The following is a 27,500-nucleotide window of genomic DNA, read 5'->3' on the forward strand; positions in this document are numbered from 1 at the left end:
CTGCAACCTGGAGGAAGCGAGATTTCGCCACTCGGCAGCTCTCAGTCCCGACCGACCGACCAACTTAGTTCTTACTTTTACCGTTTCCCAATTTCCTTTGATCGATGCACGCCGATTGCGCACGGATTTGCCACAAATAAATCCATCTGATTCGGCACAGCTTTATTCCCCCCCCGCCACCCCACTTTATCTTTTCTTAAAACCCGCTCTCCTGTGACTCCCGAACGCTTTAGGGAGAGGCCGGTGTCAGAACCGAACCTGTCACTCAGGACACAAAAAAAAACAAAAATAAAAATCTGCTTTTACAGATTTGCCCAAAGAACGGCTCGGCCCCGGGGGCCGGAGATAAGCGCGGGCGGGAGGCTTTTTTGAGTCAAAGAAGAAAATTATGAACGTGTCCTCTTTTGTGAAACAAAAATACCAAATGTATAAAAACAATTAACGCGAACCCGAGGCTCTTCCCGCCCTTCTCAGCGCCGTAAGTTATTTAGCAAAGCCGGATTGAGAATTAAACAGAAAATATATAAACACACAGAAACTGACCCCAGAAAAACCAGAAACTTGGCGCCTCAATTGTTCCCTGAAGCTCGGACACAGTTTGACAATGGCGGAAGACCTTTGTGTTCATTCCCTGAACGCACATCCATCTCTCACCCCCACTTTTGCTCGGGGTGTGTGTGTGGGACGTTCAGATTCAGCGTGGAGAATGTTTTTTGAACTGCGCTCAGCCCGCAGCCCGGAATGAAAACTTTGCAGAATTGGTTAAAAAAATTTTTTAAAAAAAGACGCAGTGAACTGGATTTTTTAAATAAATCGGCGTCAATGAAAACTCGGCTTTGGGGCGATCAGCAGAGTTTATTTAAAGAATAAATCAAGAGGCGGGACAGTGGGAGCAGAGACAGAGGACGAACTGACTGGAAGAGCCTTGTGCAAAAAAAAAACTACTCGATTCATGGCTGTGTAAAAAAAAAAATTGTTTTTAAGAGCGTTGGACCCCGCGCCTTGAGCATTCTCACCAGAAACCCACCTACATCCTCCCATTTAGATTTTGCTTAAATTCAAGGCGGATGCGGATCGCCCGATTCCGCTGGTTGCAATTGCTCCTGGCGTGCGGATTGATGCTGAAGGCGTGGGGGGGGGCGATGAGAGCCGATGGGGAGAAACTGTTTTCCAGTGGCGGGAGGACACACAGATTTAAGATAATTGCCAAGAGAACCAGAGAAGGGGGGTGGGGGGAGATGAGGAGAATTAATTTTGTATTTTAAACACAGGGGCTTATTACGATCTGGAACGCGCTGCCTGAAAGGGAGCAGATTCAATCATAACTTTCAAAAAGTGGGAACTGGATAAATACTTGAAAAAGAAAATAAATTGCAGGGCTTTGGGAGAAAGAGCGTGGGGATAGTGAGTCTAATTGAGCTCTTTCAAAAGAGCCAGCACAGACACGATGGGCCGAATGGGCCCCCCCCCCCCCGCCTCCCTCCCTCCTCTGCTGTACCAGTCCGTGATCGCCATCGCTTGCTTTTTAAGGTTGTGCAAACTGAGAATTAAGTTGCAAAAAAAAAAGCATGAGACAACTTTAAAAAAAAACACAAGGTGGGGGGGTGGATAAACGTGACAGATTAATTTATTAGGTGGCATGTTAATGAGATGACGTTAGAGTTCACGGGGGAGGGCTACAAGATTTACTCCAAGCCGCCCCTTCCCCCCACGGTTCTGATATACCACCTCGCCCGCCCCCACCCTCTTATCCTGTTTCCTCTCTGTTTGGGAGACCAGCTCGCCTCGTTTATGGAAGTGTGGACTTTAGAGGTGGCGTTGTCTTAAAATTCATCAAATCCTGGTTTTCTCTGTGTGTGTGTGTGTGTGTGTGTGTGGGAGAGGGTGATGGGGTGGGGGTGATGGAGAGATTTTTTTTTTTGTGGCGGAGTGTGTCTGAGGACAAGTTTATTTTCGGTGGGGCTGAAGTCTTCAGAACCATTGTGCGTGGAAAAAAAAAAGTGTTAGGCCCCTCTCTCAGACTAGCTGCCAGTTAAAAGGACTCTGTGATGTTGGAATGATGGATGAGGGTTAAGGGAGGGCGAACAGTGTGCCCACAAGATGGAAATCTCAGTCATGGAGAGAGAGAGAGAGAGTCCTGTGAGTTTAGCAAACACACATCACCAAACAAAAGATTGAAAAAAAAAGATTCCGTATTCTTTCCAGGGCGAACTTTTATTAAAAGTACACCAATAAAATTACTTCCAAAAAAAACCGAATAAAAATTAGAAAAAGGAATTCCTTAGTATCTTCTATATATTTCTACAGTCTTCTATCCTTCCAGGACTTAAATCACAGCAATTTACAAGACACGTAGGATGCAACCATAACTTTGCGTCGACGCGAGAGCTACTTTGTAAAATTATATACATTTTCTCCCTCTCTCTTTGCAAATATATTTCCACTTAAAGGGATGCGTTTTTTTTTAATTGTTGGGAAAAAAAAGAACCGTGTGGCGTGGTTGGATCTTAAATTACTTTTGATTAAGATTTCAAGATTCGTTTTTGGAACTGAAACGTAAACGCGTTCAGAAAGGAGTTTTTTTTAAAAAAAAACCCCACACAACTCCAAAAGTCTCGTCTCGCAGAATTAAATCTGAACTCCAAGAGCGAAAGAAAGGGGAACAGACAGGCCTGTAAAATGTGCGAATATTTGGAAAACACCACCGACAACAAGAAGAAAGTCTCCTCCCTCCCTCACACACACACACACACCCCGAAATGAAAACTCTTGCAACTGTACAAAATTATGAGGGGCACAGATAGGATAGATACTAAGGAGCTTTTTCCCTTCGTTGAGGGTTCTATAACAAGGGGACATAGATTCAAGGTAAAAGGCGGGAGGTTTAGAGGGGACTTGAGAAAGAACTTTTTCACCCAGAGGGTGGTTGGAGTCTGGAACTCACTGCCTGAGAGGGTTGTGGAGGCAGGAACCCTCACAACATTCAAGAAGCATTTGGATGAGCACTTGAAATGCCATAGCATACAAGGCTACGGACCAAATGCTGGAATATGGGATTAGATTAGACAGGGCTTGATGGCCGGCGCGGACACGATGGGCCGAAGGGCCTCTATCCGTGCTGTATGACTCTATGACTCTATGACTGTACATAGTGCAAAAATAAAATTCAGCACTTAATTCCACAATCGCGATAGACGTGTGTGTTTGAGGTGAAAATTATAACTGCAGAATATCACAGGCGGGTTTTGGAGGCTTTAATCTGGTGGCTAGTCCCGTCGCTTTGAACTTTTCTTTTTTTTAAAAAAAGAAACTTACTTTAAAAATGCACACACGCACACACAGTGAAAAATCAAGCGGTTTTCGAGCTGCGATTCGTGTGGGTTTTCCCCCCCTGCTGTCCTGGGGTTAAATTGAAAATTACAATCAGTGCTGACATTTGCAGGGAAAAAAAAAGAGAGCGAAACGGGGTAGCGTTGGGGCGGGGGAAGAGGAGCTGGTTTTATCTTCTTAGAGAATTGGATCAGGAGTGGGAGTGCACGGGGGTTCAACTATCTAAAGTATAAACGCTCTGATCGAGGGGTTGCACTGACTAGAGTCAAATCTATTAGGAAAAAAAAACAAATCCAAGCTGCTTTTTTGAACAGGGATCATTGCGAGGTGACGATTCCCCCACCAATAAACTTGTTTATCCCTCACTCTCTCTCTCTCTCTCGGCTCGTTTGAGTTAACAGTAGCGGGTAAACAGGACGGACATTAATTTAAATAAAAATGTACCTCGGTCTCATCACTACCCACACACACTCCAGACAGTGTAATAATCTCGGCGTTAAAGCAAATCCTAAATTTCCCGCGCTGTTAGAATACCAAAAAATAATCAATATAACTCAAAGGCCTAGTGTTAGATATTTAGAGCGAGAAATTATATATTCTTAAAAACTTTTTTTCTACGTACCCGGTGATGTCTAAAAGTCGTCCGATTTTTTAAAGCGATAAAGTGACAAGACAAAGTTATTCTCCCTACCCTATCCCATTCAACCCTACCCGACACGACTCTACCCTACCCTATACCCCACTCTACCCTAATCCCCTACCCCATCCCATTCAACCCTACCCTACACGACTCTACCCTACTCTATACCCCACTCTACCCTAATCCCCTACCCCATCCCATTCAACCCTACCCTACACGACTCTACCCTACTCTATACCCCACTCTACCCTAATCCCCTACCCTATCCCATTCAACCCTACCCTACACGACTCTACCCTACTCTATACCCCACTCTACCCTAATCCCCTACCCTATCCCATTCAACCCTACCCGACACGACTCTACCCTATACCCCACTCTACCCTAATCCCCTACCCTATCCCATTCAACCCTACCCGACACGACTCTACCCTATACCCCACTCTACCCTAATCCCCTACCCCATCCCATTCAACCCTACCCTACACGACTCTACCCTATACCCCACTCTACCCTAATCCCCTACCCCATCCCATTCAACCCTACCCGACACGACTCTACCCTACTCTATACCCCACTCTACCCTAATCCCTCTACCCTACCCCACTCTACCTACCCTACCCTATCCTACTCTATACCCCACTCTACCCTAATCTACCTACTCTACCCTACCTCACTCTACCTAGCCTACCCTATCCTATTTTACACTACCCTACAGGACTCTAACCTAGTCTATACCCCACTCTACCCTAATCCCCCTACCCTGCCCCACTCTACCTACCCTACCCTATCCTATTCAACCCTACCCTACACAAATCTACTCTACCCTGTTCTATGCCCCACTCTACCATAATCTATCTATCCTACCCCACTCTACCTACCCAATCCTATTCTACCCCACTCTACCTTACTCTACTCTACCCCCACCCTACCCTACTCTACCCCCACCTTACCCTACTCTACCCCCACCTTACCCTACCCTACCCTACTCTACCCCCACCTTACCCTACCCTACCCTACTCTACCCCCACCTTACCCTACTCTACCCCCACCTTACCCTACTCTACCCCCACCTTACCCTACCCTACCCTACTCTACCCCCACCTTACCCTACCCTACCCTACTCTACCCCCACCTTACCCTACCCTACCCTACTCTACCCCCACCCTACCCTACTCTACCCCCACCTTACCCTACTCTACCCCCACCTTACCCTAACCTACCCTACTCTACCCCCACCTTACCCTACCCTACCCTACTCTACCCCCACCTTACCCTACCCTACCCTACTCTACCCCCACCTTACCCTACTCTACCCCCACCTTACCCTACTCTACCCCCACCTTACCCTACCCTACCCTACTCTACCCCCACCTTACCCTACTCTACCCCCACCTTACCCTACCCTACCCTACTCTACCCCCACCTTACCCTATTCTACCCCCACCCTACCCTACTCTACCCCCACCTTACCCTACCCTACCCTACTCTACCCCCACCTTACCCTACCCTACCCTACTCTACCCCCACCTTACCCTACTCTACCCCCACCTTACCCTACCCTACCCTACTCTACCCCCACCCTACCCTACTCTACCCCCACCTTACCCTACCCTACCCTACTCTACCCTACTCTACCCTACCCTACTCTACCCCCACCTTACCCTACCCTACCCTACTCTACCCCCACCTTACCCTACCCTACCCTACTCTACCCTACCCTACTCTACCCCCACCTTACCCTACCCTACCCTACTCTACCCCCACCTTACCCTACCCTACCCTACTCTACCCCCACCTTACCCTACTCTACCCTACTCTACCCTACTCTACCCTACCCTACCCTACTCTACCCCCACCTTACCCTACTCTACCCCCACCTTACCCTACTCTACCCCCACCTTACCCTACCCTACCCTACTCTACCCCCACCTTACCCTACCCTACCCTACTCTACCCCCACCTTACCCTACTCTACCCTACTCTACCCTACTCTACCCTACCCTACTCTACCCTACTCTACCCTACTCTACCCCCACTCTACTCTACTCTACCCTACTCTACCCCCACCTTAACCTACTCGACCCTAACTTCCACCCCTCCAAAAGATGCGGGCTGGTACAGGGGGATTGGAATTCTCGAAGCGAGTGGATCAAAGAGAGGGAGAGAGAGAAAGAAACAATTTGGATTTGGAACATTTTGAAAAAAAAATAATTTCAACAACAGCAAGGCTTGGCCCTTTAAGGAGGACAGAGATTGCTGTCGAGGTCAGACACAAGTTGAGTGTTTATTGTACCCTGTTGTAGGAGTGTCATGTTAGACTGTGTGATTTAGACCGATAGAAGATTATATATATATATATATAAAGTCCATATATATGTATATATAAAGTCCCCACACATATAAGTTATATATTACATACATATATATAATATATAAATAAAATATATGCCTGTAATATATATAGTATGCGTGTAGCTTGTATATAATATATATAACACATATAACGCACATAACTTATATAATATATAACATATACAATATATAACAATATATACCCTGTATAATATATAACATGTATATAAACTACACATATGTGTTATATATACTGGATCTCACACACACATATATATGAACTTGTACCGGCTAATTGTCCCGAGCTCACCAGAAAAGTTAGGCCGCCAAGTGCTCCTACAGATGGGTGAGTTTCAGGGCTTCGTGAGCGGGTCCCTGAGGCGCCGGATGCGAGTTCAAATCCGGGTAAGAGGGGTGAAGATCACAGGCTCGGTGCGGCGGCCTGTGCTTGATGCCGCTTGCCTGGGCGGGGCAGTCGCTGTAGTCCAGGCTGGCGGTGGTGGTTGAGGCAGAGGTGGAGGAGGAGGAGGAGGAGGAGGCGGAGGGGTGAGGGAGGCCGTAGACGTTGGGCAGGGCGTCCCCCGCAAAGGTGCCCCCGGTGTAACCGGGGCTGACTTGCAGGCCGGGGTTCCCGAAGGCTCCGCCGTGCGCCGCGACCTGGTCGAAGTCGGACCCCCCGCCGTCGCCGTACCGCTCCTGGGAGGGAGGGGAGTCGTAGAGCGGCGCCGAGTAAGCAGCGAGGCCGTACATGTTGACGCGAGGCTTATTGTAAGGGTCAGTCATTGGCGCCTGATGTCCGCTCTCACTTGACAGGGGTACCTGGTTGGTGAAGGCGGCGGGGTTGAGCGGCGGGGGGCTGAGCGCCGGAGACGGGCCAGCGGACGAGCAGCCCCCTCCCTTGCTCTTGACGTCCTTCTTGTACTTCATGCGGCGGTTCTGAAACCAAATCTTGATCTGCCGCTCGGACAGGCTGAGGAGGCCGGCCATCTCCAGGCGGCGGGGCCGGCAGAGGTAACGGCTATAGTGAAACTCCTTCTCCAGTTCCACCAACTGGGCGCTCGTGTAAGCCGTGCGGGCTCTCTTGGAAGCGGGGCCGGGCGAGCTGGCCTGTCCGTCGGCTTCTCCTGAAATCAAAAAAAAAAACCCCCACGCAATTTAAGGGAAAACCAAAAAAAAATAAAACATTTTTGGTTAAAAAAAAAAGAGAAATTCCAGCCCGGCCCCTTTTCCCTGCGGATGCGATTCATTCTGGGTACTAAATCACAAAACTACCCGGTCCACTAACCCTAATCTGCCCTTGATCCCAGTCTCTCAGTAGATTTATTATATAAAATTAGACATGTCTCAAAAAGCCAAACTTTCTACATACAGACACACATACACACACAGATACACACACAGATACACACACACAGATACACACAGGTACTCACACACATACACACAGACACATACACACATACACACACAGGTACATGCACAGATACACATACACACATACACACAGGTACTCACACACATACACACAGACACACACACACATACACACACAGGTACATGCACAGATACACACACACACATACACAGATACACACAGGTACTCACACACAGATACACACAGACACACACATACACACACAGATACGCACAGACACACATACATACACAGATACACACAGGTACTCACACAGGTACACACAGACATACACACAAATACTCACAGGTACACACACAGATACACACAGACACACACACAGATATACACAGGTACACACAGGCACACACACACAGATACACATATACATATACATACACACAGATACACATATACACACAGATATATACATAGAAAGAGACACACAGAAATACACACAGATTCACACACATACAAATATATGCACATAAATATATACATACACACAGGTACACAAACGCACACACACAGGTACGCATACACACAAAGGTACACACACAGATACACATATACACAGGTACACACACACACAGGTACACTCACACACAGGTACACACAGATACACATAAACACAGGTACGCACACATATACGCATACACACAGGTACACACACATAGATACACATATATACACACATAGATACACATATACACACACATAGATACGCATATACACACACACATAGATACGCATACACACACACATAGATACACATATACACACACATAGATACACATATACACACACATAGATACACATATACACACACACAGATACACAGATACACATATACACACACCTTAGCGACATTCTTCCACTTTGCTCCCCGTTAAATTATGCATTGGGTCATTAACGATTCCAAGATCAGAGAGACAGACAGAGGCAGACAGACAGAGACACAGAGAGGAATAGAATGCGTCCATGTCAACAGAAAATTCCATACAATAGCTGCTATCGGACGCCGCCAAACAAAACTGATGAATAATCAGACAGGTCGCCTGGCTCTGAATCTCATTAAAATATTTTTTTGTTGGCTGTTGGCGGGAGAGGAGTCTTTAATGCGGAGGGTTGGGAGCGAAATGAGGAAATTGAGGACAGGGGTGATAATTGGGGAAGGAGGCGACGGGGGACAGCACAAGACAGAAGGGAGAGAGACAGAGACAGAGAGAGAGAGAGACAAGTGTGAGAGGATGTTTATCAGGACTCTACTGTGTGTAATACCTGCAAGAAGGGAGCAGTGTGGCCTTTGCTTGCCGTTATGGCGGGTGTCTTTCATCCAAGGGAATATCTGTTTTGGGGCGGCCCCGTTGTCGTCCGAGACCCCGGCGGCTGCAGAAGCTGACACCGTCCCGTCCGGGCTGGATCGGCCCGAGTCGCCGCCGCCGTCCGGATGACCAACAGACGGCGAGTGAGGAGCCGGGCCGCCCGGTCGGGTCTCGGCCGGCAGCTGACAGCGACCCAGGGTGGGGCGCAGGGCGGAAGGCGGGTCGCCGGCTTGGTGGCTTGGAAGGGGAGCGGAGGTCGTGTCGGTGAGAGGGTCCGGCGGCTGGAAGGAGCACGGAGGCCGGTGGCAGTCGGGCTGGTTGTGGCGCTGGGCGGTTGGATGGTATTGGCGGTGGGAGATGTAGCCATTGGACTCTTGGCACGGCCAACTACCAAACAACGCCGTGTTCTCGCAGAAAAGGGTCTTTTGCATGGTTTTTTTCTCCTCCTCCTCCTCTTCCTCCTCAACCTGCCGCCTTTGCTCCGGGTCCTCCCCCGTCAAGAGGGGGGGGGGGCGGTCTCGACACCGAGATTCAATTAATTGCCCCCGCCCCCCCCCCCTAGCGACCCCACCCCACAATACGTGACAGCAACGTTCACCAATGGGGCGAGGGTGACGGGGGTCCACTCCGGCTCTGTAGAGGGGCTTTTAATGGTTGGAACAGGGCTAAAGCGGGCGTCGCATCCTGATCCGTAAGATTTCCCCCTCTCCCGGCGCTCTCAGCCACCGCTCCAAACCTGCTGACAATATTTACAACAGAGGGGAGAGAGAAAAAACACAAAACAGAGCATTAATTCGACTGAATTAGATTCTGTGAACTTCCTCCTGCTTGACGTTACACCTGTGAACAGCGACTTGTGTGAGAGAGAGAGAGAGATAGAGAGAATGGACTGGTGAAAAGCAACAAAGGACGAGAGAGATTTTCCTAACAATGCAGAGTAATAAAAGTTCACATCTGATAGGTTTGCGAGCTGTTCAAAGCAAACACACATGAGCTTTAAAAAAATACAAAGAATCTTACAACACCAGGTTACAGTCCAACAATTTTTCAACATTCGTGCTCTCAGTTTCCATTCACAGATCTAGTGAGTGACTGTGAGTGTGTGAGAGAGTGTGTGTGTGTGTATGTGCGTGACAGAGAGTGAGTATGTGTGCGTGAGAGTGAGTGTGAGTAGGTGTGAGAGGATGTGTGCGTGAGAGAGTGCGAGTGTGTGTTTTGAGAGAAAGCGATCGTATGTTTTAAAGTGTAGAGGGAGATGGAGGAGGGAGACAGGGGGAAAGAGAGGAAGAGAGGGGGACTGACAGAGAGCGAGAGAGAGAGGAGACAGACAGAGACAGACAGAGAGGGACAGAGAGCAAGAGAGAGACGGAGACAGAGAGACAGAGAGGGACAGAGAGACAGGCAAAGAGCAAGAGAGAGAGACAGACAGAGAGACAGAGAGGGACAGAGAGACAGAGAGGGACAGAGAGACAGAGAGGGACAGAGAGACAGACAAAGAGCAAGAGAGAGAGACAGACAGAGAGAGACAGAGAGACAGACAGAGAGCAAGAGAGAGAGACAGACAGAGAGTCAGAGAGGGACAGAGAGACAGACAAAGGTAAGAGAGGGACAGAGAGCAAGAGAGAGACAGAGAGCAAGAGAGAGAGAGAGAGAGACAGAGGAAGAGGCAGAGAGACTGAGACAGAGAGGGAGAGAGAAAAAAATAATACGAACACGAACGAATTGCAGGATTTTAAAAAAAAAGCCACATGTTAACAGCTCGCGCAAGATGAATTAAAATAAAGTTTCTTGTTTTTCTGTGGTTGTGTGTGTGTGTGTGTGTGTGTGTTTTGCCTGGATATTTTGAAACCCGGATTTTGTAAATGTTTCCGCACGGAACAATCAGAGGGGGAAAGGCTTTTTTTTTAAAAAAAAATTGTTTTAGCTATCGAAATTGTTTTAGCTATCTAAACGCCAGAAGCAGGGGGGAAAAATATGATCACAGATTGAGAATGCAAGCGAAGAAAAGAAGGCGAGCGGTCGGTATATTCCCCGATTTTAACACAACAGCACAAGCGCTAGACTATTTATTGGCTCGGCCTTTGTTGGACATTAGCTTCAGGCGGTCGGTCGGAGAATCGCAAATTTAGAATTGTTAATTTTAAAAAAAGATAAGAGGGGAAAAACATTTTTTTTAACTCTCCAATTATTCATCAGGGGGGGGAGCGGTTTATTGTTTGGGAAGGGATTGTTCTTCCCAGGTTTTGGCTGGGAACACAAAGGAAACGAGGCTGTTATTTCGGAGAAGGGGAGACGTCAGCCAGAGGGGAGAATGACCGGGTCATTTTTTAAACAAAAAAATAATATAAAATAAAACTCTCTTCAGAATTAAAATCCGTCCTCGTCCCGAGAGATGCCAACCACCCGTTTGATTACTGTATTGTTCCTTCCCTCTTACCTCACAGACACGAAAAGGGACATTTAAAAATATATATATATATTATTTACCTGCTTGAATTAGATTTTTTTAAAAAAAAACCACGGCGTCAGCGGTTACTAACTCAACCTTTACGGAGAGGGAGAGAAATTAAGATTGGAGAAGGAATCTCTCATTTAAATCAAACTCTCTCGACGCCTTTGACAGGAGTTGTGTGAAGCTCGCCAGTGCGGTTTTCAAAGAGGCAAATCGTAACACGATTACATAGTAGAGAAATGTAATGATGGCATCAATTTTAGGATTTAAAAAAAAACACACACACACACACAGCGATTTCACGTCTCTCCCTCCACTCCTGTCTTACAATCTTGCTGCCGAGACAGCCAAAATGTAAAATTCGACAGTCCTTTAAATTGCTCCAATTATGAAAAAAAAACATGCCCCTGAATTTCCCCCCTCTCCCTTTCTAGCCCCTGAGAAACCCCCACCGCCCCCCCCACCCAGACCCAGTTTCTGTCCTCTGTTGGTGTTTTCTAACTTAAACGTCGTGTTTTTTAAGGTTAACTGCAATTATTTTTTTTAAAATGCTGAATTAGTCATTCACTGATGGGAGAGGCTTTTTGGGAGGGTGGAAGGAATTATTTCTGTGCGTGTGATTCCCCACATAATAATTCGGGGGAGAAATGCTACACCCGCAGAACAGAATATATATATATATATATATATGTATATAGACGCCTCTCCTCTCTAACCATTCGCTATCGAGTGTTCTATTGTGTGAGAGCAGAGCGTGTTAACAGAGATACGGCGAGGCCCGCCGCCAGTTAGTCGATGCATATTAAAGTCATATACTAAAAACGACTTTTAATCTCAGACTTTGGACCGCTAACCCCCATCTCCCCCCCATTTAAAAAAAAACATTTTACACGCTCTTGAAAAATCATTTGAACAAGTTACTGTCTGACGCCTCAACCGATTATATCCACGCTGATAAGTTTATGTAAAGAATTTCGTACAGTAGAACACCCGGCCAAAGTTCCTTAAACGCGACAGAAAGGGAGACCAGTTCTCTCTCTCTCTCTCTCTCTTTTTTCTTAACAAAAATAAAGTGTGAAGTATTTTCATTTTTCCTCTGTTAGCAGAAACCGCCGTCCGAGTGAACCCGCATCTCCCCAGCGTCCTGTCGGCTTGAAACTTTTGATTTTTAATCGTGTTTTAAGACAAGCAAATAAATAAATCAAAGGGTCTTTCGGAACTCGCTGCTGTTGGGGTTTTAGGGCTGAGGAAACCCGGGGGTGGGGGCAGAACCGGCTTCACATGGACACGATGAGAGTTGAAACAGACAGTAACCAACGGCGAGACCTCAAGAGGAACAGCGGATTTAGACTTACATTAAAACCGCAATAATTAATAATAATTTTTAAAACATGTTTCTTTTTTTTTTGGAAACCAGAAGCTCTCATTTAACCCCTTCCTCCCCACACAGACGGTTGTAGAATCATTGTTTTTTTTTCTGCAAACAGTACCTTAAATTTAAACTGAGGGCGAGGGACCATCTTCAAACGCACCTTAACACGCGAGAGTTTAGTTTATTTTTTTAAAAAAGGAATCGCTGTTTAAAATAAAATGCAGCCAATTGCAATTTTTTAAAAAAAACAATACATGTATTTTTCTCTCTTATAAATCAGCTCGGAATTAAAACTTGAAAATCACCTCCCCTTTTTTTTTTCTTTTGCGTTTCTTTCTCACACAAAACAAAAACTTTCTGCGTTTTGAACTCAAAGGTTAGCAGCATTGTAACGGAGGCATTTCTGGTCAGGAAAAAGACTTTCGAAATCTCGTTCTTTGGTTTGTGTTGTTAAAAAAAACAGCGAGCGAGAGCGAGAGAGAGAGGAGGGAGAGAGAGAGAGAGAGTGCCGCGTGAACTCCGATTGAACCTGGATGGGACCAATAAATCACCGGCAGAATAAAGTCTGTTTTAGTCCTGGGGTGTCGCGCAGCCCTTACCTTATTAAAAAAGCTGAACAGCGAAGCCGGGAACGAGGGAGAGAGAGAGAGAGAGGGGAAGAAAGAGAGAGAGAGCAATTGAATAAAATAAATCTACAGAAACGTGAAAATAAAACGCACACAAAAGTTCAACTAATCTTCAAAGAAACAACGTGAAAACAACTACTGGATTATCGTGACGACTTCTTCAAAGGAATAATTCCTCAAGAGGTTATTACCATTTACTGGTCGTTTTTGGAGGGGGTGGGGGGAGAGTGGGGGAAGGGAGGGAGGGAATGAGCAAAACATGGGCACCGGACGTAACGAAGCGTCACCCAGGAAGATGTAATGTGAAATTCTTGCAACGATTCGCATTAAAAATTGGGGAGGGAGTTCCATGTTAAGGGAACCCGCGCGCTTTGATGAGATATTGGAAAACAATCAGTGGATTTCAGCTGACAAAAATGATTATGAAATTGTAGCTTGCCCATTTGATAATTGAAAAAAAAGTATATATACTATTTTTTTTGTTTGCAATGCAATAAATGAATCCCTCTCTCTCACACACACAGACACAACACACTGTGTCTTAGCAAAGATCACCGCTGGCGATATTTCACGAATTCAATGCGCAGACCCCAACCAAAGCATGCGAACAAATATTTAACTTGTCTAAAAAGGAATGTTTTTAAAGGCCCTGCTGTCGGACAGGCATCATGTTAGCCAAGCCGTTCACTGGCCCCACGCCTGCACGGGGAGATGTGGGGCAGTCGCTTGACTGTGGGGTTTCGGAGTCGTGGCGGTCCGGTTTTACGCTGTTGTAAATGGCACGATTTGAAAGATTTCCCCCCTAGTCGGCAGAATTGGAAAGATGCGTAGGAAGAGTCAGCATTAAGGCCACACACACACACACACACACACAAAAATCCGCAGCTCTGCAAGTTTCTCAACCCAATCACGCCCCAACAACACAGAGGCTCAAACACACACTGAAAAGGCGGGGAGGTCCGATTATTTACAGAATGCCTTTTTAAAAAAAAATGTGTTTATGGATCCAAAGCGATAGGGGGAGGGGGGGAATTTTGATGAACAGAAATGAGTCTGATTATATACCGAAGGATAAATTACAATAAATGATTTTTCAAAATCGATTTTTAAAGAAACGCTGCTTTAAAATGATAATCCTTGTTCATAATTTAAAAAAAAACTTCCTCTATAAATGGCTGGCCCCAATTCAAAACTAATTTCAGCTCAAATGCGTTTAAAAGTATCTCCAAGTTTCATTTTTAATGCGGATGAAATCGCGAATTAAAATGATTTAATCTGGGTTTAATATTCCCTTCAGTGATGAAAGAAAGCTGTTCTTATCAATCATTAAAGAGCCTTTAACTTCACTTTTTTTAATAAACCATGTATTTTTCTGGGCTATTTAGTTCCTTCCCACCCCCCCCCCCCCCAGTTGAGTTATCTCCTCGGCTATAAACACGATGCCTGACTAACTAGCAGCAAACTATCCGTCACATGTTCTGAAAAAAACCACGACGATAAACTCGAAGTAAGAGCAGAGGAGGCAGAGCAGGCGATTTGAAGTCGGAATTTGAAAAGTTCAAGGAGGGCTTTAAAAGTCAGATGTTTGATCTTTAAATCAGAACAGTTAAGTCACCGATACTTCGCCAGTCAATAAAACTCACTCCGAATGACAAACCGCAAAGCGGGGGGGGAAAAATATCTCACGTTAACACCGCTGCCTGAAAAAAAATACACGTTTGTGGATTTTTTTCCTCATTTTCTTTTCTTGTTGGAATTAGGACAGAACCTGAGAGAGGAGGCCAGTAAAGTTATGCCGGCCAGCTGATTTCCCTACGTGTTTTACAAAGGAGAAACCCCACCTCTGGTTTTCAGCAGGCAGGCACCCATTATATTAAAGATCCGCAGTACACCCAACGTGAGAAATAATGAGCGATAGGGTGAGCGGGTCACGTTGCGCCCTTGCAGTCTGTAACACGCTTTACTTGTTTTGAAAGGGATAGGGTCGAGGTTTCTAGCAGACTCTCGGCCTAGCGCTTGTACCAATGAAGCAGTAAAATCAACATTAAACTGATGGCGTTGAGTCACACGGCTAAGGCACATGTTAATAAGAAACTGGAGATATAGGAGATACACATATAATTATACATATATAAACACAACGCATATATAAAACCATATATACAGAAACATACATATATAATTACACGTATATAACTATACACATAATTATATATATACAAACTAGATACACATAATTATACATATATATATATATAATTATACACATGTAAACATAGCCGTATAAATTATAGATACATAAACACACATACATGTATATATAATTATACATACATGAGTATATATAATTATACATACATAAACACCCACATAGACGTTCATAAACATACATACATACGTGTACATATATATATATATATAATTACACACAGACATAAATATACATAAAATTATATATACAAACAAGCATATATAATTATATACACATGAACATATATATATAATTACACATACAAAGACGAGGAAAATCTGGAATGCACTGCCCGAGGGGGTGGTGGAGGCAGATTCAATCATGGCCTTCAAAAGGGAACTGGATAAGTACTTGAAAGGAAAAAAAAATTGCAGGGCTACGGGGAAAGGGCGGGGGGAGTGGGACTAGCTGGATTGCTCTTGCATAGAGCCGGTACGGACTCGATGGGCCGAATGGCCTCCTTCCGTGCTGTAACCTTTCTATGATTTTATGATTCTATAAGCACACACATATATATAATTATACACACAGAAACATACCTATATAATTATATATACATAAACGAGTATATATATAATTATACATACAGAAACATACCTATATCATTATATATACATACGTGTACACATATATATATATATATAATTATACATACATAAACATACTCACATACACATATATACATAATTACACATACATAACCATACATACACACTCCCCAGTGACAGTATAAACAGTGTTGGACACAGTCAGAAGTTGTTACTTCATCAAAAAAGCTACAGTCTATTTTGCATTTTTAAAATTCCCTTATCTTTGCGAAAACGAGGAACACCGAACGAGTTTAAAACGTGCTGTCTTTGTATGCGGTGTTTTATTATTAATAAGAACAAATGACAGATCCCTGCCACTTGGCCTATCTGAAGGATTTATTTGTAAACTTTTGAAAGACACGGAGAGATTTTTTTTTTGAAAAAGGACAATATCAGAAGATGTGGCTGGTTTGGAAAAATGGGGGTTCTATTTTTACAGAAAATGGTTTGTCCTTTTATACGGATACCAGATTCGGCCTCATGGAATCCTGGCTTATGAAATAACGGTTCAAACACCAAATGCTTAAGTGCAAAATGACAAGCACATAGCAAGGGATCAAGAAGACATCAAGAATAATCTCTTGACACGAAGGCAGTGCTTATAAAACAGCACGCTGGCTACGAACACATGTTCCCAACACAAATTGCAATAAAATATTGATTTATAGTTGGCTCTCCTTTTAAAATAATAATAAAAAAAGCAGTTTTAAAATTATTTGAGTTTCTCTCTGACCCAAAACTGCGGAGCTGGTCTTGGGGAGAGGGAGGGGGACACGCCAGTAAAAAAATAGATAGCCCCCCCCCCCCCTCAAAAAAAATATATTGGTTGCTATTCATGGCAATGTTCGGCGCCATTAATCTGCATGTAGCGAATTCATGAATAATTTATCACAGCGAAGCGCCTATTGTTGCAAATTATACTGCTGAATTTTTGACATCCGAGGAGGTTCCCCAGTATTTTAGTTATAGGGCTCTAAAGACTTTCTTAAACAAACGATTAACGGATAGGGCGGAAACATAAGTTTTTTTTTGCCCGATGTATTTACGTTTTAAAAATAGCCACAGCTCGACTCTAAAAGTATGTAGCCCCCCCCCAAAAAAAATCATTGATCGATTCACGTGCAATAAAGTAAATTTTTTTAAAATAAAAAGCAGCCAAGTTTTAAACGTGCCTTCAACTTAGGTTCACAGAAAACGACAGTAACGTTGTAAAAGATTATCCCTCGCGTAAGAAAATGCCAGTCTTGAGTTTCCTATCTCTCTTGTTTGTGTGTGGGAGTTCAGAAGGCAGTTAAATCATCCCTACCTAGTAATTTATTAAACGTTATACACAATCCTGTGTGATTTTTTAATATATATATATATGTATAAGTACCTCTCAGTAGCTTTACACGGCCGCTCTCCTGTAGAATTGTTTTAAGTTCCTTACTTACTCCAGTTCATCCGCCGGACCGAAAAGTAGGGTTAAAAACCACACAGAAGGAAATATTTACCAGCTAAGTTATTTTTCTTTTATAGACGTAAATAAATAAATCCCTGGCCGATACATTTTTTAAAAAAAAATGACCTGGGATATATCTACGGATCAGCACGCGGCTCTCCGGCTCTCAGTCGCTCAGCAAGGCCTGTATTGAGGTTCAGTTTTGACCATGTGTTCACACGCCAACTTTAGTCTTGGTCCGTGTTACTTTTCAAAGGGATAAAGGTGACCTCTCATCTCTTGTCATTTTTTTAAAAATAAGATGCACGTGTGTGTTTGCGTGTGTCGGGAGGTGCGGCAGAGAATCAGGCTGGCAAATTGTGGCAGAGACAAATAATCTTTCCCATCACACAGTACGCACGCATTGCTATCCCTCGGACCCATTCTAAGATTTAAACAATGGAATTTAACCTAACCGAGCTCTATGGCGAAACAAAAAAGAGAGAGAAAGGACGCGTACAAATTGTGACAGCGTTCATTTAAAAAAAAAAGAGATACTTAGGAACATTTTTGCCAGTTTAAAAAAGAAATGGAACATTATAAAATGAGCAAGTAAAATCAAGTCACATATAATACAAATAAATATACATATAGGAAGGGACCAATCACTTACTGAAATACTAGGTAAGCTCTCCAACTCTGAAGGTTCCTAAGAATATTCCAGGGCGCCTTGTAATTCTTTTGAGGTGGGGATGGGAGGGGGTTGGTTGGGGAGAGGAGGGGCTGGGACTGGATGCATGTGGGGTGGGTGGTGGATTTGGATGGGAAAATGTATATCTTTCCAGCACCCAGTAGAAGTAACGCAATGTATTAGAGGTGATGCATCGAAGGATGTGTTTCGAGTTTGTGAAGAAAATGCAAAGGTTTTTCCCAGTCCATCAGCAGACACCCCCTTGGCCAGAATAAACGCACACAGGCAGAATATTCGTAAAGTTGTAAATCTATCACCGTAATTAAATGGCACGATTTACTTTAATAACAATAATTGCTGCTGATACTAATTAATGTTTTATGTGCTTAAATAAAAGAAGCCTAGACTGCTACACGGAGGGATATTCTTTTAAACTAGATGGTAGGGTAAGGTTTGGAAGAGGCTGTTTTCTACCAATAAACTCCCCCCCCAAAAAAAAAATAATCCGCCCTCTCCCCAAGAACTGAAACTCACACTATCAAATCGCACAGGGACATTGAATTCCTTCAATGTGTGACATCATTAAACAATGTAATAACATTGGGATCTAAGCGCCCTGTTACAAGTGTGTAAATTGATCAGACTTATATAATGTACACCTAGGTGCTGGCATGTGTTTAGAGATAGATAGATAGGAAGATAAATAGATATATAGACAGATAGAGATATATGGATTGATATATAGATACAGGTAGTCGTAGATAGTCTAACGTGTCTATCTATCTACCTCTCTATCTATCATCGACCTCTCCATCTAACTATCCATCTATCTATCTATCTCTCTATCTGTTTATCTATCCATCTAACTATCTCTCTATCTCTCTATCTGTCTACCTCTCTATCTATCTACCTCTCTATCTATCATCGACCTCTCCATCTATCTATCTATCTCTCTATCTATCTCTCTATCTATCTATCTATCCCTCTATCTATCTCTCTATCTCTCTATCTGTCTATCTATCTATCTATCTATCTATCTATCTATCTATCTATCTATCTATCCATCTAACTATCTCTCTATCTCTCTATCTCTCTCTATCTATCTATCTATCTATCTATCTCTCTACCTATCTATCTAACTATCTCTCTATCTCTCTATCTGTCTACCTCTCTATCTGTCTATCTATCTATCTATCTATCTATCTATCTCTCTATCTCTCTCTATCTATCTATCTATCTATCTCTCTATCTATCTATCTATCTAACTATCTCTCTATCTCTCTATCTGTCTACCTCTCTATCTGTCTATCTATCTATCTATCTATCTCTCTATCTCTCTCTATCTATCTATCTATCTCTCTATCTATCTATCTAACTATCTCTCTATCTCTCTATCTGTCTACCTCTCTATCTATCTATCTATCTATCTATCTATCTATCTATCTATCTATCTATCTATCTAACTATCTCTCTATCTCTCTATCTGTTTACCTCTCTATCTATCTATCTATCTATCTATCTATCTATCTATCTATCTATCTATCTATCTATCTATCTATCTCTCTATCGATCTATCTAACTATCTCTCTATCTCTCTATCTGTCTACCTCTCTATCTATCTATCTATCTATCTATCTATCTATCTATCTATCTATCTATCTATCTATCTATCCATCTAACTATCTCTCTATCTATCTATCTATCTAACTATCTATCTACCATCTACCTCTCTATAGCCTCCCTATCTATCTAGTGCCTCTTTATCTATCTATTTACTCTCTACCCATCTACTCTAGCTATCTAGCTATCATCTACCTCTCTATCACCTCTCTATGTATGTATGTATGTATGTATCTATCTCTCTCTCCCTCTCTCTCTATCTGTCTATGACTACCTCTCTATCACCTCTCTATGTATCTATCTATGTATGTATGCATCTATCTATCTCTCCCTCTCTACCTATCTCTCTATCACCTCTCTATCTATGTATGTATCTATCTATCTGTCTATCTATCCATCCATCCATCCCTGGGTTTAACCGACCACTTACTAAGTGCCCTTCCAGCTTATCTTAAAGTTTTGTCCGCTTGAATGAGGGTTCATACTGAAAACCCAACACAAACCTTTGAAAACAATATTCTCGGGGTCTGGAGGATCCGCTGGAGTGGAGAGACGGAAATGTTGATAAAGGGCGGTGGGAAAAGGAGAGGAGGAGGAGGTGCATCTTACCACCTGGGGTCACGGGCTCCTACTTAAGAGGGAAGTTGTTTGATGGGATTGACCGCGACATGGAAATGGACTTAAATGCAAACGCCTGACGTCACCCCAACATCCTTCTTGTGCAAATCAGGCGGGGACACAGGGCGCAGAGCTGAAACCGGCAATTTGCTCACAAGTTCCATTAGTGCAATCCATTAACTGGGCAGGGACTTGCAGTTTTAACCGTTTACTGGACACGAAGGTGAAGGTTGAGATTGGAATAGATTTTCATCCAGACGACAGCATGTACCGAAGCGATGTTAGAGCGGCGAGGTGAATGCAGACGGGGGGGATTAAGTGCTCCGAAATGTATCGCTTTAGGAAGGTATATTTATTTCAGCAATCGTTAAAAGATGCGACACGCTCGGGGCAATCGGACGAAGGGTGGGGTCTTGGTCGGCATTCAAACGTCCCCCTACTCAGAGAGACACACACATACACAGACACACACATACACAGACACACACATACACAGACACACATAGACACACAAATATACATATATACACACATACACAGACACAGACACACACAGACACACACATACACAGACACACACAGACACACACATACACAGACACACAAATATACATATATATACACACATACACAGACACACACACACAAATATACATATATACACACATACACAGACACACATAGGCATATACACACACACAAATATACATATATACACAGACACACACATACACAGACACACCAATATACATATATACACACAGACACACACATACACAGACACACATAGACACATACATACACACACAAATATACATATATACACACACATACACAGACACACATACACACACAAATATACATATATACACACATACACAGACACACACACAAATATACATATATACACACATACACAGACACACATAGACACATACACACACAAATATACATATATACACACACACATACACAGACATACATAGGCACATACACACACAAATAATACATATGTACACATACAGGCACACACATACACGGACACACATAGACACATACATATACATACACACACACATATATACAGAGGCACACACACATACATATATACACAGACACACATACACAGACACACAAACACAGACACATACGCATACACACATATATATACACAAACATATACACATATATAGAGACACACACAGATAGACACATACACAAATACACATGCACGCACACATATACACACACATATACACATATATACAGAGGCACACAAATACACAAACACACATACACACACGCACACACATAGAGGCATACAAACATATACACACACACACTATCATGTATATATATGCACGTAGACACACACACATACACACACACACTTTCTCTCACACCCACCCACACAGAGTTAAAAATGCTGGAAATGTTAATACACTAAAGACTAATGTTTAAACAGGAAAGGGTTTGGATCCTTGCAAGAGAAGATAAGCCGATTTTTTTTTAAGGAGACAGTTGTATTGGTAGACTAACAGGCGGCCCGTCACCAAAGCATTACTGAAACCTCGGAGCTATTTGGACGCGGAGCGGAGGAGGTGCAGCCTCGCGGTGATTTTGATGATAGATGCACGAATTCAGAGAGCCAACGCGCAGCTGGGGGAATCGAGAACAGAGAGAGAGAGAGGGAGAGCAAGAAAAACCCGCGCAGTGGACACCCCTGTTTGCAAGCCGGGTGTGTTGGCGCCGAGACAACGTGAAGCAGGGTCTTGGGGGCAGTCTGGCAGGGGTCAGAAAGCAAATTAAAACCAAACCCAAAAAGAAAGAGCTATCCAATTAGTCCCTCTACCACCCCCCCACCCATCCAGTTCTGTCCCCATAGCCCTACATTTTTTTTCCCTTTTCAAGTATTTATCCAATTCCCTTTTTGAAAGTTACGATTGAATCTGCTTTCCACCGCCCCTTTCAGGCAGCGCGTTCCAGATCATAGAAACATAGACATTTGGAGCAAGGCTAGGCCATTCGGCCCTTCGGGTCTGCTCCGCCATTCAAAATGATCATGGCTGATCGTCTAACTCAGTTCCCTGTTCCTGCTTTTCCCCCTAAATCCCTTGATCCCTTTAGCATTAAGAAATATATCCATCTCCTTCTTGAGTACATCTAATGACTTGGCCTCCACTGCCTTCTGGGGCAGAGAATTCCACAGGTTCACCGCCCTCTGAGTGAAGACATTTCTCCTCATCTCGGTTCTAAATGGCATATCCCGTATCCTGAGACTGTGACCCCTGGTTCTGGACTCCCCAGCCATCGGGAACATCCTCCCTGCATCTAGTCTGTCTAGTCCTGTTAGAATTTTATATGTTTCGATGAGATCACCTCTCATTCTTCCAAACTCGAGTGAATATAGGCCTAGTCGACCCAATCTCTCCTCATAGGTCAGTCCTGCCATCCCAGGAATCAGTCTGGTAAACCTTTGTTGCACTCCCTCCATGGCAAGGACATCCTTCCTCAGATAAGGAGACCAAAACTGCACACAATACTCCAGGTGTGGTCTCACCAAGGCCCTGTATAACTGCAGTAAGACATCCCTGCTCCTGTACACTCAAACATAACAACTCGCTGCGTAAAAAAAAAGTCCTTATCTCCCCCTCTGGCTCTTTTGCCAATTATCTTAAATCTGTGTCTTCTGGTTACCGACCCTCCTGCCACTGGAAACAGTCTCTCTATTTACTCTATCAAAAGCCCTGATAATTTTGAACACCTCGATTAACCTCTAATAATCTCTCCTAAAAACTCGCAGAAGCGTAATCAAACCAGTGTTTAACTTCTAAAAGTCGCGCAATCGCAATATATATATAAAGTCTGTATTTATGTGTGAATATATAGGAACAGGAGGAGGCCATTCAGCCCCTCGAGTCTGTTCCGCCATTCAATTAGACAGTGGCTGATCTGTCCCTCAACTCCATTTATCGCCCTCTGCTCCATATCCCTCGACACTCAACAAAAATCTATCGATCCCAGTCTTAAAAATGACTCCCAGCATCCACAGCCTTCTGGAAGAGAGAGTCCCATATTTTTTGCTGTCCTTTGTGTGAATAGTTATTTCCTGGTTTCACTGCTAAATTGTCTGGTTCTAACTGTAAGATTATGCCTCCCCCCTCCCTCTAATACATGTGGCCCCCTCCCCTCATAACACAACACGCGTTGTGTGTCCAAACTTTTGGAAATATTGACTGCATTCTCTCTCCAGCAAGCCCTCGACAACTGAACTTGTCATCAGGTTTCAGTGCGCGGATGAGATTCCTCCCTGTCATGAGCTTTGAGATAATTTGTGATCTGATTTGCCAGGCCTGCCCCCAGCCTGTGCCTTGCGGGGGATGTCCCTTTAAATGCCCGGGCCCGCCTTGGTTACTTCCAACATCGGGGCCAGGTGAGAAGCAGGTGGAACGATTTATCTCATTGGGTCGCTGGAAGACTGATGTCATTCGGCCGTCGCAGCACCGGACCTGACCTCACTGACTATCTGTTTCATTTCCTGATCATATTTAGAACAGGTGGCCAAATCCCAGGATCAGTCACATCCAAAACAATAACAACAATTCACTCCCATGATGCCTTACTACCTGGAACTCCTCCATCCTTCCCGCTCTCTGCTCCATGTCTCCTTCTCCATGTCCGCCTGTCTCTGTCTCCATGTCTATCTGTCTCTCTCTTTCTCTATGTCTGTCTCTCTTTCTCTGTGTTTGTTTGTCTCTCTCTTTCTCTATGTCTGCCTGTCTGTTTCTCTCTTTCTCTATGCCTGTCTGTCTCTCTCTTTCTCTATGCCTGTCTGTCTGTCTGTTTCTCTATGCCTGTCTCTCTCTCTCTTTCTCTATGCCTGTCTGTCTCTCTCTTTCTCTATGTCTGTCTCTCTCTCCCTTTCTCTATGCCTGTCTGTCTATCTCTCTCTTTCTCTATGTCTGTCTGTTTCTCTATGCCTGTCTCTTTCTCGCTCTCTATGTATGTTTGTCTGTCTCTCTCTTTCTCTATGTCTGTCTGTCTCTCTCTTTCTCTATGTCTGTCTCTCTCTCCCTTTCTCTATGCCTGTCTGTCTGTCTCTCTCTCTATGTCTGTCTCTCTCTCTCTTTCTCTATGTCTGTCTGTCTCTCTTTTTCTCTCTGTCTCTCTCTTTCTCTATGTCTGTCTGTCTCTTTCTCTCTGTTTGTCTCTCTCTTTCTCTATGTCTGTCTGTCTCTTTCTGTTTGTCTCTCTCTTTCTCTATGTCTGTCTGTCTCTTTCTCTATGTCTGTCTCTCCTTTTCTCTGTCTCTCTGTCTGTCTGTCTCTTTCGCTCTGTCTCTCTCTTTCCCTATGTCCATCTGTCTGTCTGTCTCTTTCTCTCTGTCTGTCTGTCTGTCTGTCTCTTTCGCTCTGTCTCTCTCTTTCCCTATGTCCGTCTGTCTGTCTGTCTCTTTCTCTATGTCTGTCTCTCCTTTTCTCTGTCTGTCTCTTTCTCTCTGTCTGTCTGTCTGTCTGTCTGTCTGTCTCTTTCGCTCTGTCTCTCTCTTTCCCTATGTCCGTCTGTCTGTCTGTCTGTCTCTTTCTCTCTGTTTGTCTGTCTGTCTCTCTCTTTCTCTCTGTCTGTCTGTCTGTCTCTTTCGCTCTGTCTCTCTCTTTCCCTATGTCCGTCTGTCTGTCTGTCTCTTTCTCTCTGTCTGTCTGTCTCTCTCTTTCTCTCTGTCTGTCTGTCTGTCTGTCTCTTTCGCTCTGTCTCTCTCTTTCCCTATGTCCGTCTGTCTGTCTGTCTCTTTCTCTCTGTCTGTCTGTCTGTCTCTTTCTCTCTGTCTGTCTGTCTGTCTCTTTCGCTCTGTCTCTCTCTTTCCCTATGTCCGTCTGTCTGTCTGTCTCTTTCTCTCTGTCTGTCTGTCTGTCTCTTTCTCTCTGTCTGTCTGTCTCTTTCGCTCTGTCTCTCTCTTTCCCTATGTCCGTCTGTCTGTCTGTCTCTTTCTCTCTGTCTGTCTGTCTCTCCCTTTCTCTCTGTCTGTCTGTCTGTCTCTTTCGCTCTGTCTCTCTCTTTCCCTATGTCCGTCTGTCTGTCTGTCTCTCTCTCTGTCTGTCTGTCTCTTTCTCTCTGTCTGTCTGTCTGTCTCTTTCGCTCTGTCTCTCTCTTTCCCTATGTCCGTCTGTCTGTCTGTCTCTTTCTCTCTGTCTGTCTGTCTGTCTCTTTCGCTCTGTCTCTCTCTTTCCCTATGTCCGTCTGTCTGTCTCTTTCTCTCTGTCTGTCTGTCTCTCCCTTTCTCTCTGTCTGTCTCTCTCTTTCTCGCTCTCTTTGCCTTCTCTCTTTTTGTTTTCGCCTCTCCGTCTGATCTTACATCCCGTTTCTCTCTTTTGTACTCTCCCAATCTTTTACAAATCGGTCTCCTGCTCTTCGACTCAGTTTCTCTCAATGTCCCCCCTCTCTGTTTACTTTCTCCTGTCCGTTCTTCCGTCTTTATCCGACCTGTTTCCTCTACAATCTTTCCTATAATCATTCTCTTTTCTCTCTCTGTCAATTCTCGCCCTTGCCTTCCACTTTCTCTGTCTATTTCTCTCTCTCTCTCCTCTCTTTTTAATCTTTCTCTGCCGTTCTCTAGCTCTGTGCACTTTCCCATTCCCTTTCCGGGTTCGCTTTTTTCCTTGTCCCGCTCTCTGCCCTCTCTCCCTCTCTTTCTGTTTCTGCCTATCTGTCTGTCGGTCTCTGTCTCTCTTTCTCTCTCTCTGTTTATCTCTCTCGGTCTCTCTCTGTTTCTCCATTATCTCTCTGTGTTTCTCTGTTATCTCTCTGTGTTTCTCTCTCTCTCTGTTTCTCTGTTATCTCTCTCTGTTTCTCTCTCTGTGTTTCTCTCTCTCTCTGTTTCTCTGTCTCTCTCTGTGTTTCTCTGTTATTTCTCTCTCTCTCTGTGTTTCTCTGTCTCTCTCTCTGTGTTTCTCTGTTATTTCTCTCTCTCTCTCTGTTTCTCCGTTATCTCTCTCTGTGTTTCTCTGTCTCTCTCTCTGTGTTTCTCTGTTATCTCTCTCTGTGTTTCTCTGTTATTTCTCTCTCTGTGTGTTTCTCTGTCGCTCTCTCTGTGTTTCTCTGTCTCTCTCTCTCTCTGTTTCTCTGCTATTTATCTCTCTTTGTTTCTCTGTTATTTCTCTCTCTCTCTCTGTTTCTCTGTTATCTCTCTCTGCGTTTCTCTGTCTCTCTCTCTGTGTTTCTCTGTTATTTCTCTCTCTCTCTGTGTTTCTCGGTCTCTCTCTCTCTCTGTTTCTCTGTCTCTCTCTCTCACTCTGTTTCTCTCTCTCTCTGTGTTTCTCGGTCTCTCTCTCTCTGTGTTTCTCTGTCTCTCTCTCTCTCTCTCTCTGTTATCCCTCTCTGTGTTTCTCGGTCTCTCTCTCTCTGTGTTTCTCTGTTATTTCTCTCTCTCTCTCTGTTTCTCGGTCTCTCTCTCTCTGTGTTTCTCTGTCTCTCTCTCTCTGTTTCTCTGTTATCCCTCTCTGTGTTTCTCGGTCTCTCTCTCTCTCTGTTTCTCTCTCTCTCCCTGTGTTTCTCTCTCTCTCTCTCTCTGTGTTTCTCTGTCTCTCTCTGTGTTTCTCTGTCTCTCTCTCTCTCTCTGTTTCTCTGTTATCCCTCTCTGTGTTTCTCGGTCTCTCTCTCTCTCTGTTTCTCTGTTATCCCTCTCTGTGTTTCTCGGTCTCTCTCTCTCTGTGTTTCTCTGTCTCTCTCTCTCTCTCTCTCTCTGTTTCTCTCTCTCTCTGTGTTTCTCGGTCTCTCTCTCTCTGTGTTTCTTGGCCTC

The 27,500-nt window shown here is 44.1% G+C and overlaps 2 protein-coding genes across 2 annotated transcripts in view; both read right to left on the reverse strand.

Moving 5' to 3' along the window:
- Window positions 1–5,960: 5,960 nt before the first annotated feature.
- Window positions 5,961–27,500, reverse strand: part of LOC137307041 (homeobox protein Hox-D3a-like) — a 107,966-nt gene continuing 86,426 nt past the window's right edge. The window contains exons 3-4 of the mRNA XM_067976383.1: window positions 9,021–9,803; window positions 5,961–7,449 (exon numbers count right to left, since the gene is read on the reverse strand). Of these exons, the coding sequence (XP_067832484.1) occupies window positions 6,662–7,449; window positions 9,021–9,495 (1,263 nt within the window). The 5' untranslated portion in view covers window positions 9,496–9,803 and the 3' untranslated portion in view covers window positions 5,961–6,661. The remainder of the gene's footprint in view (window positions 7,450–9,020; window positions 9,804–27,500) is intronic.
- LOC137307042 (homeobox protein Hox-C4-like) overlaps window positions 7,361–27,500 on the reverse strand; it is a 141,177-nt gene continuing 121,037 nt past the window's right edge. Inside the window, exon 8 of the transcript XR_010959005.1 lies at window positions 7,361–7,449. The gene's annotated coding sequence lies outside the window, so the exon portion shown is untranslated. The remainder of the gene's footprint in view (window positions 7,450–27,500) is intronic.

This window comes from Heptranchias perlo, chromosome X, assembly GCF_035084215.1.
Source record: "Heptranchias perlo isolate sHepPer1 chromosome X, sHepPer1.hap1, whole genome shotgun sequence".
Classification (NCBI taxonomy): domain Eukaryota; kingdom Metazoa; phylum Chordata; class Chondrichthyes; order Hexanchiformes; family Hexanchidae; genus Heptranchias; species Heptranchias perlo.